The 11,200-nt window shown below is 33.9% G+C and overlaps 1 protein-coding gene across 1 annotated transcript; it reads right to left on the reverse strand.

Moving 5' to 3' along the window:
• Positions 1-555: 555 nt before the first annotated feature.
• On the reverse strand, positions 556-10,823 carry LOC110093641 (protein FATTY ACID EXPORT 5). The gene is made up of 3 exons (XM_020818590.2): positions 10,444-10,823; positions 3,632-3,719; positions 556-820 (listed from the first exon to the last, which is right to left on the reverse strand). Exons 1-3 carry the CDS (start codon positions 10,640-10,642, stop codon positions 748-750), a joined length of 360 nt encoding a protein of 119 aa, XP_020674249.1. The 5' UTR covers positions 10,643-10,823; the 3' UTR covers positions 556-747.
• Positions 10,824-11,200: the final 377 nt, after the last annotated feature.

Consider the following 11,200-nt stretch of genomic DNA (forward strand, 5'->3'; position numbering starts at 1 on the left):
ACCACATCACTTTTTTGTTGTGTGTCGGGTGATGCGACGCGTTCTGATTCGCCTCCAGATGATTCGGTGTCCGCACATGATAATTTCTCCCGCATTATCTAAGGATCTGTTTTGGACAACTTTCAAGCAGCTTTATTTTCACATAGCAATCACAATTTTATTTGGCTGCAATTTTTTTTTAAATTTCTATTATGAAAAGCTGTTTTCTACAATCATAATAGCGAAATTAATTCCTACATAGCAATTTCATAACCAACTTCATAAAACATTACAACCGTCCCAAACAGACCCTAAATGCCAATTCATATAGTGAAAAAAATTTATAAATGATCAAATTTTGGTAAGATGAATCTCAAATTTGTTAAATTTAAATGCAAATATAAAAGTTATCATACTTTCTATATTATAAATCACATAACTCAATGGAAAATAATAATTTAAAATTTCTGTAATAATTCAGATAAAAAAAAAAAAATATATCTCTAACTCTTTTTTTTTTTTTTTTTTTTTTTTTTTTTTTTGAGATATAGAATAAATTAATAAAAGAAGAACCAGTAGACAAAAAGGCTGGCATTGACATCTTATTTCCCTATTATATGTTCAGTTATCAAGCATATCATCCCTGGAGCTAAGGGTGACTCTCGTAAGTTCATCATCAGTGGAAAACATATATTAATCTCTTGAAGGAAAAAAAAAATATTTAAAAATAATAATGCAGGACTGGAACATGTTACAGCTTGCTAGGTCTTACTCAGTCTTGGTTGGGATATGATTACCACCGGTGGAAATTTTGTAGATGTAGAACACAGACATAAGAGCACTGCAGGTACCAACAAGTTACAGCACCAAAGGAAGATAGTTAGGGAAACAACTGATTTAAAAAGATATGTATAATATTATTTTGTTAATGCTTCATATATAAGCTTCGTTTGGGACGGTTTTCTTACTGCTTCTTAAAGCAGCTTTTTAGTATATAAAAAAAAAACTGCTTCAAGCAGCAGTACGAAAGCCGTCCCAAACGAAGCCATAAATATATTAAAAATCCATGAAAACTCTTTTAAGTTCTACATCTAACCCAGGTTTAGTGAAACGTTAACAGTATGCAGTTTTGAAGAGCATTGAATGCATCTTTTTATCATTTATAAACAAAATGATGGATTACTAAAACAAATCAAATTAGTGTGTTAATAAAGATGGCTTCCATATACAGTGATCATGAGTCAGTTCACTGAATTCAAAGCTTAAGGAGTAATTCTGATTAAGGCTTCAATTGGAACAATTTTTTTAATGATTTTCAAAACAGCTTTTTGGTTAAAATTTTTCTTGAATTAAAAATTTTTATACTAAAAATTTATTTTAAAAAAGCAATGAAAAAGCTGTCCCAAACAAAGTCTAAATCTGATACAAATAAGCACAAATTCTAAATATTAATTGAGTAATTAACAATAAAGAAGAATTCTGCCACATCCAATAGGTTAAAAAACCTCTAACCATTCTAGTATAGGCCCTCTTGGCACTGTTTTCTTGTGTTGTTATGAATTTTTTTCTGTCATGTTGTGCTATCGAGTAAAACAGAAAATTGTTTCACAAAATCATATTATGTCTGAAGAGTTATACGAGGAATTTGCTTAAAATCATCGTGACAGTGACACGAATTAACAGATATAGTAATATACACATATAACATGTTTCTTAATGTATTGTGATGACATACTTTCCTGATATAGTAATTGATGCGGGCTAGAATATACGTGGCGATACAGTTAAAATCCTACGTCTTAGCGTTTGCACGGATATCCAGCTCACACACAGAGAACACAAGATTGAAAAACCACGGGGACTCGCCCAATCTAAAAGGAATACTATAGTTAGAAGGAAGGTGTGGACTAGTGTTCTCACCTATTGTTAAGAATAGTGTGATTCATACTTTATTAGCAGTGGCTGAATTACATGACCTCCAGTTAAAATGGTTGGATTTGAAGAAAATTTTACACCAGGGTGATTTGGATGAGACAATTCATATGCAAAAACCATCATGATTGGAAGTTGTAGGAAAAGAATACTATGGGTGTCATCAAAAAGTCTCTATATGGCCAAAAGAAGTCTCCATGGAGATCGCACAAAACAGGATCAGCTAGGGGTTTAAGAGAAGCATGTTTGACAGTTGTATGTACCACAAGCTTATAGATATATCTTTTGTGTACCTGCTATTGTATGTTGATAATACATTTACTTAACAAGAAGCATGACACAAGTATATAAATTGAAAAATGATTTGAGAACAACATTTGAGATGAAAGATCATAGTAATACAAAGTACATTTGAGGGATGGAGATACTTAGAAATAAAAATACAATCAATTTAATTCTAAAACAATAAAGGTTGATTGAGAAGGTTTTTAAAAGATTTAGTTTTTAACACTGTAAAGCTTATTTCTTCTTCATTAGCAAGTAATTTCTATTTATTAGTAGTTTTTTATCCTTAGTCGTCAGAGGATGAGAAGCATATGATTAGGGTATCTTATGCTAGTGCAGTTGACAGTAATATGCATGTTATGATTTTGAGGAGTCTCAGAGACATTACAGGTTATTGTTTGATGTATAGTAGGGGCAAAGATGATTGAAGTTTGTGGGACTTTCTAATTCTATCTGTAATCTCTTTATGTATCATCAATTGGAAGGCTTATTTTCAGCCTTGATCCACTATAGTGGTAAAGTATATGCGCTTCTTACTGTTATTAAAGAGACTATTTGACCGAGAGTATTGGCTGGAGATTTGGTCTTGTACCCGACCAATCTAGAGGTTTTTTAGTAATTGGAGTGTTATTTACTGCAACAAAAGAACATATGTACAATGAGGGAAACAAGCATATTGATATTCGACGCCATTTCATCAGGTAAAAGGGTGAAGATAATGATGTTTTAGTTCAGAAGGATTGCAAAGAGCATGATTTTCTTGACATGCTTACCCAAGTGATCATAGTTCTCGAGTTCTGCCAATGCACGTACTTGAATTTTTTGTGTAGTTGTTTATGCTCTTCAAGGCTTTAGGAGAGGAGCAGGTTTTGGAATTTGAGCATTGACTTGGTTATCCACTTTGCCCTTTTAATGATATGGAGGATTAGGTGTGATGAAGAGGAATTGTAGAAGCAGAGTAAAGCTATAAATTTTGTTAATTTATAGAAAAGTTTCAGCCCTAATGAAAGAGAAAATAAGATAAATAGAACAGATAATACAATAGATAACAGATCTAGACGCTTTGATTGAATGCCTAGAAATGAAAATAGTTAAATATAGATTGAAGATGAAGACATCAAAGAAAAATTTTACATCGATATATTATTAAATAAGAGTTTAACAAAGAAATTATTTTAAAATAGCATAATGAACAAAATAATGAGGTATATTATATATTCATCCAAAAAAATTAAATAGGGTTAACTCTAAAGAAGAAAAAAAATATACAATATTTTTTCAATTGAGATTTGAAAAGTGGTAGGGTGTAATACAATTGTTTGGTTAATAAATCTTTTCAATGGAATATTGAAAATTAAAAGGATGTCAAATGATTGGAGAATAAACATTTGCATACCAATATTTAAGAACAAAAGATATATTAACAGGAACTAACCTGAGGGCAGCAACTAAGCCAGCCGGCATTATCTTGGAGGTCTGAACGTATCGTTGTCCCATAGCATATGTAAGAATAAGTGCACAAACTGCACCACATAAATAACTTTTGAGAAGTAGTTACAAATGGAAATAATTGAAAGGAGACCACAGTGGAAAAAAATCAACTGAAATAATTTCCAAAAATAGATTAGAAATAAATTTAAGATTAAATTCCAAATATAAATGTTGTCTTTTTTAAGAGAAGTTGAGCACAGGACGAATTTAATTTATGTGAAGAAGGATAAAAGAAGAAGGCTTAATACATAAGTGCTGCTAGCATCACCAGGACTAAGGGGTATTTTTCAATCGCCTTAGAAAGGTTACCAATGTTTAAGTCACAGTAAACCCTTTCTGAATTAAAATAAGAGTATATTACTAACTTCTTCATTGGTCTTGCTTAAGATTGGCATATCTACTAAGGGCATTTCAGTTGACTCATAGAAGATAAAAAATATTCAAGAATGGCCTAAAGGATCGAACCAAAACTAGGTAGAATAGGGTGATGTTTGCAAGAGTCTGTAATTTTTATTTATTTTATTTTTTTATTTGTTGAGTCAAATGTTTTGTAAAGGTATATGCTATCTTAAAGACCGTGCAAACATACACATAGTAGTGAAAATATGAATTTCAGATTTTTTTAGTTCGTACTCGTATCGTACGATCCAAATCATACTATATGATTAGTTGTTCAAAAAATCAATTTAAATGGCTAATTGATTGATTAATCAAAGTGAACAAATCGTACTGTACGATCTCAGTCGTACAGGAAGATCAGTTGAAATCAAAGCCCTCGCCACCAATCAAATTTAGACAAGTATTTGAATTTTAAACTAATCGTACTGTACGATATATGAAATCTTGCCTAAACTAATCCCTATGATTAGGAAATAATATCAAGGTTAATTAATGAATAGCAATCGTATTGTACGATCGTGATTATATTGTACAATCGATAAGACTATTTTTAATCATCCCAAGGATCATCATGGAGAAACCTTGATTTATTGAAATAGTCGTACAGTACGATACGAATCGTACGGGACAATCGGCAAAGACGATTTTTTATCGTCCCAGAGATCATCCTAGACAAACTAAGTAATATATAATAATCATACTATACAATCAATTTTGGTTCACTTGAACTGATTGTACCTGAGTTTGTTCTTTGAACAGAACAAACAGGGACTTTTGATCTAATCGTGTTGTACGAACAATTTTGACTAACTTGAATTTTAGAGTTATTTTGAGCCTTTGTTTAAATATCATCCCTGTCTTAGGAAATCTTTTGCCACTTTTTCTGAGGGAGAGCTTCTGTGAGAAGGATTTGAAGAGGGATCATTGCCTTGGGAAAGAGAGAGAGGTGAGGTATTAAGGGAGAAAATTCTTGTGGGAACAAGATAGTGTGTGAGAGAGGTTCCTACACGGTTGCTCGGTGATCGTGCACCTTCTTCCTCCAGGGTCAGTGTTTTTGCTTGAGGAAAACTTTGGGAAGAGTCACTTCGTGGGAAGGATTCGACTACTCCGCTGTACTGAGGAGGTGAAAGGGATTCGGCTACTTGGCCGCACAGAGGTGAAAGAAATTCGACTTCTCCGCCGCACCGAGGAAATGGAAGAGATTTATAAGAGATTCTACCTTGTTGTGGGGGGGAAAGGAGAGTCACTAAGTTTTTAGTGCAATTCTCAGAGTGGAGCAATCCGGTGAGTGGATGTAGGTTAAGATTGACCGAGCCATTATAAATCTCTGGTGTGTTTGTTCTTGGTTTTAGCTTTTACGTCTACTCAATTTATTCCTTGCATTTTAGTATTTTACTTATTACAAAATTTGTGATATGCGAGCTTCGCTTTGCATGAAACATATACCTTGATTTTGCTCAAGAAGAAAAAAAATCAAAAATAAAAAATGACAAAAATATTTTTTCTTTGCAATTTTTTCATATATAAAAATCAAAACAAAGTGTTTTATGTGTTCTGTATATTCATATTATTTTTCCACTAAATCATAATCTTTCAAAAATAGATAAATTTTAAGGGGATTTTTAAAAACACAAATTCACCACCCCCCGCCCCGTCGTGTGCACTTGTAGTTCACATAGTTCTAACAACCTACATTTGAACTTCTAGTAGGGTCCAACACAAGGTATGTTTAGTCCAATGTAAGGTGGCTTGGGTACAACATTATATCTAATACCAGAAGTGTTTAAAATTGATGCTCCTATGATCAAAAGTAACCATTAACTTATCATGTTAATAAATATTTCCTACCACTGGATATTTCCCAATCCTTTAAATTCTACTGTGTTGAATGACCTTTAAATTCTATTGTGTTGAGTGATAGATGCTCGTACCAATAAAATTTTGATAAGAAAAAAAGTTAATAAACAAAATTGTCATAAAGACTCTGGACCGTGATAAACGTATAGCATTATAAGACACAAGCATGTGGTACATTACATTGGACTGTATATGGTTGGTTCAAGATCTGCGTCTTAATATTTTATGAGACTTCTACCTAGACTTTGAGATATCTACAATATCATCAGGAAGTCTTAGTGAACAATATAGAATCCTCTTTTTTCCTCCAAATTATTTTGATGCAAACGAATTACTTATATAACATAAAATTCTCCTTTGCCGCTAGAATCACAACTTGCTAATTTGGTTCTTCATTTCTCCATTTACACATATCCATCTTCTCATATTTTTCACCTTATTCGTGTTCTTCTTTCGTTTGTCTTAGGTTGGATGCATTGGGTGATCATCAGCTCAACCAGAACTAGAAATTTAGATCAAGCATTACAAGACACATAGCGAATGGATGGCCTCATTTCAAGATGCTTTTAGGGTTATCTCGCTTTTCAATCTCCTAATTATTTGATCATTTTAGTTTCAAAATCTAGTATATTTATATTTTGATTGAACTTTATTTTATTATGCATTTCTTTAAATAATTTTTCTAGTTTTTTCTCATGTATCATATTGAAAGGCCCTAGGAATTACCTCAATTTTTAATTATTTGACCACTGTTTTGCATCTAATTGAGTTCTTAACGTTTCGTTTTTGCATAAAGCATCAGTTCTCGATTCATAGCATCACTCTCCAACCAATTCATCATCACCATCGAGGGTGGTAAATATGCATACAAACACCAACCCATTCTTAACACGAGAGCAAAGAAAGAAAAGATCAATGATTGATCGCCATCATTTCACAAAGCCTCCTAATCAAAGAAAAAGAGAAAAAGGAGCCTCAAGGAACCTTGAGATCTGCATCACAATAGTAAATAATCCTTCATTATAATCCACACCTTCTTGTAAGAAACCCTTTACGACTTATCTTGCTTTGAACCTAACTCCCTCACATTCAGTACAACATTCCTTTTTAAACAACCAATCACAACTAATTACATTTAGGTTGATTTCACCTCTATCATAGAAAAAATTATTTTATCAAGTAGCATAGCATCTACAATATGTTTATGCCTTTTGGACAAAGAACAAAAGAGTATTATGGCAATATTATCATCCTATCATCATCCTTGATTTCAACTTAAAAGCTTTTACGATCCAACATGACTTTGAACTTAAGTGGTTTGGAATGATCCATTTGTAAGTTGTATAACCTCTTCTTGAGGTATAACCAATTTGCAAGGGACCTACTCAACTACACAAATTCAAGTTTTCTGCAAACATAAATAATCGACTCCTCAACAAGCTCCGCTCCCTTAAAACTTTATCTTCGAGACTCAAGATGATATGAATCTTTTTAGCAAGATCTACTCAATTCATTGCATCTGCCTTTTGCAAAGTTTCTTCTGACAATGTCGCATCCAAACATCAATGCAAGAGAAATTTCATCTTTAATCTCCAAAGCTTGAAGTTAGTGGTGTCAATTTGGGTGGGTTGGCAAGTTAGGTTTGGATCAAACCCAAAGTTGGCTTGACCCAAATGTACTTACCCTAAACCTGACTTGTTTATCATACAGATCAAAAATGTATGACCCGAAATCGAATCGACCTAAACATGCCTAACTAGAACCAAACTCATTTGACTCATTTATTATGGATCTTGATTTTTTTTTATAAACACAGCCCATTCAACCTAAATATGACTCATTTAACATAAAATTAACTATTTAACCTAAACCCAATTCGTTTAACTGAACCCAAATGATAATCGTTTTAATTACGAATCAATTTCAGCTTTTGGGTCAACTAAGACCCAAAAATTAATTGGATTAAGATTTCAGAAAAAAATCGACTTGAATAGCAATCAAGTCAACCAAAACCTGTTTTTTAGAGTAAAATTGGGTCAGGTTGTTCAGTTAGATTATTTTTTTACACCCCTAATTGAAGTTATTTCGCCCAGTGAACTTATCAATCTCCAATCTTGACAAAGCAATCTTCAAATTTTTTATTCATGGTGCTTTGAAACCAATTGTAACAACAAAAATAATAGGAGGAAAATACGGATCAACAGTTTTTTATTGAAATTCTTGTGGAAATCAAGGTTTCTCTAATCCAATTAACTTTACTCTTTTCCATGACTTAGGTTCTTGAATAGCACTTTAGATTCAATCTTTCCAACACAACGTACTTTATTTGGAGCAATCTTCTATAGTTTCAAGACAATAGCAAGGGAATGAAAAACTGCGATAGATTTGGATCAACATCATAAGGTTTTAAGGTTAGTACGGGATCTGGGAAAACTGTAGCATATCTACTTTAGGCAAACATAAAATAGAATCAAGGGAGAGGAAAAGAAAGAGAGAGGAATACTCTTTAGAATTGATTTAAAAATTGTGTTTATAATATTGCATCCTTGGATACCTAATCCATAATACAAGAACACACAAGATTATAAAATGTGAAAAGAAGAATTGAAGTAACTAACCTACAATTGTCCACCAACCAATATTTGTTGGGTTCGTTACACAGGCAAATAATAAGCAAACGTTAATAACTAGCGATATAAAACCATACTATCAAAAGGGAATGAGGAAGAGTGGGAGAATGAGAATGAAATAGAAATAGGCATATGATGCTTGCCTCATATGCAACCAAGGAATGAACAATACAAATAGTTATGTTTAATGAATTTTTTTAGTTGAATAGGTACTATATAACCCAAAGGGTAGAACTATGAACCAAGTAAAATTTTGGCATTCGATGTTCTAGGAATCAAATTTGAACTTTGGCAAGTTACAAACTTGCCTTAATTAGCTGCATCCTCAATTTCTAGAGAACTTCTATACACCCCTACTAAGGATGCACTTTGACTAAGTTTATTCTCAAATCTCACAGGCTATTTTTTAGGATTCACATGAAATTTGGTTGAACGTTAGTTTCTCAAGCTTTAGGTATTATTTGGTTGCAAGATTTAGGGGTTATTTGGTTTGAAGTAAAATCGGTGTAAAATATTTAAAATGTAGGGGTTGTAAGAATATTGGTATTTGATTTTAAGTAAAATATATGTATTAAAAAATTTGGTGCATTTACAATGTAGTTCAATTTTGGTTTATTTAGAATTCCTCATATTTGGGTGATTTCCAAATACATCATAAATTCATCGTCATTGTTGTCTCCTTCTGCTAGCTGCTACCACCGCTGACCGTTGCCACCTATCGCTAGCCACCTCCCACCTTGAGCCGCCATTGACCACCACTCTTTGCAGCCAACCATGCTCACCATCAACAGCCACCACCAACCTTCAATCGATGATGCCACTACCAACCATGGCCACCACCCATCATCAGTCGTCGCCCGCCTTTGGCCTCCATCGCCACCCACCACCACCACCCACTACCACCGGCCACCACCCACCTCCAGTCGCTGCCTACCACCGACCACCAGTCGTTGCTGGCCACTGCCTCCAACCACCTGCCACCGTTGGCAACCCACCGTCGGCCACCCACCGCAACAGTCGACCACCATCGCCTCGCCATTGACCATCACCATCTTTGGAGTTTGCATTCGTTTTACTTTAAGATAAAAGAAAAGTAATCACCTGCATTTATTTTACACTCATCTAAACAACTCCAAAGCATTCTAAATGCACTGGATTTCTTTTCCACTGCATTCCCTTTGCACAGCATTCCTTTTTCAGCCAACCAAACAACCCTTTGGTAAATTTTGGCTAAGTCTTGAACTCTTGATGAACCCACATAAATCTGACAAGCTTCTTAAATCTCATTTTTCTCTCATTTTAGGCTAAATCTCATATTTCATAAATCTTAAGATAAGTAAAATATTTATATCATTTATATTCATTGTGCATATTCTTCTCCATCATTTAATTCCTAAATCTTAAAAATATATGTCAAACAGTTCACTAGAATTTAACCAAATTTTATCATATAACATGCCAAACAATTTTAATTATTTAAAGCCTGCATGATTGACTAATTTTAGATTTCCATGATTTAATCTTACTTGAATTAAATTCGACTTTTAAACAGCAGCCCCTTGTCCTTTTTGTCCATGCTCCCTAACCCAATCAATGATATATGCAAGCGAAAGTAGTAAAACACCAAGCCTAGCTAGCAAGCTCCAAAATTTTCAAGGAAATAAACAACCTAACAAAATTCATCATAAAATTAAAAAAACTAAAGATCCCATTGCTTCCATTAGATCTTCAAAAAAACTGAGGACCTACGCTGGTAGATGCAGGGGAAGATGAAAAATCATTCTTCAACAACCAGATAGAAAAAGAGACTAGATCGAGCCATTAACCGAAGAAAACCAAAATTTGGGGCAGATGCGCTGCAAGATCATACCAGTCTCCAGTATCATCGCTACATAAGAGTTGCGTCGCTTCTCGAAGGCCTTGAGGCTGAAAAATCCGGCCAAGAGGAGAAGGATGCCGGCGCCCCCGCCTCCTGCAAGTGATGCAGTACTACCGCGCCGGAAGTAGCCCACCAATCCGCCGGACAGCAACAGCAGGCCGTAGGGGATCGTGAAGCAAAAATCGTGCATCTCTACTCTTCCCCTCTCTAGATCTCTCGATTCCCTTGATGGAGAGAACAGATACTAAATTGACAAACTGGCAAAGAACCTATTTGCGGCTTTGTGCTCGAACAGGTCAGCCGCGTTGCTTTCAACCTTTGTTGATGATGTCAGAGGAAAGTGTGGCCGGCACACACGACTATAGCGTTTTTCTCTTATTGGGAGAACTCTACACAACTTTATCTCATTGTAGTAATTTGTAGATTTGTAAGTTTGGACACCAAATTAGATAAATGTTTATTATATATAATTTAAATAGTTATATTCTATATTTTAAATTTTATCTTTAATTTTACAATATAAATTTTCTCACATGAACATCCAATTATCCAAAAAAATTAATTCAAGATAAATTAAGTTAGTTGATGTCAAATTAACTCAATCTATTCCGTTTCAAACTCATTGGCCTGTAAGAGAATCCTTCTGAAGCAGATAATCATGTCCTAAGAACTCATCTCAATCGACAAGAATGGCAATATGGCATATTAGTTAGTTCTAATGACTATAAATGCTGGGGTTTCACAAAAC

This window comes from Dendrobium catenatum, unplaced genomic scaffold (genome assembly GCF_001605985.2).
Source record: "Dendrobium catenatum unplaced genomic scaffold, ASM160598v2 fragScaff_scaffold_1520, whole genome shotgun sequence".
In the NCBI taxonomy this organism is placed as follows: domain Eukaryota; kingdom Viridiplantae; phylum Streptophyta; class Magnoliopsida; order Asparagales; family Orchidaceae; genus Dendrobium; species Dendrobium catenatum.

What these genes read in the sequence shown, in the direction of transcription:
- LOC110093641 (XM_020818590.2), bottom strand. Translation starts at nt 10,642, where the DNA reads ATGCACGATTTTTGCTTCACGATCCCCTACGGCCTGCTGTTGCTGTCC. An exon ending in AGCGATGATACTGGAGACTG is followed by an intron (nt 3,720 to 10,443) that starts GTATGATCTTGC and finishes TATGTGGTGCAG; the next exon opens with TTTGTGCACTTATTCTTACA. An exon ending in GGCTTAGTTGCTGCCCTCAG is followed by an intron (nt 821 to 3,631) that starts GTTAGTTCCTGT and finishes TGGTACCTGCAG; the next exon opens with TGCTCTTATGTCTGTGTTCT.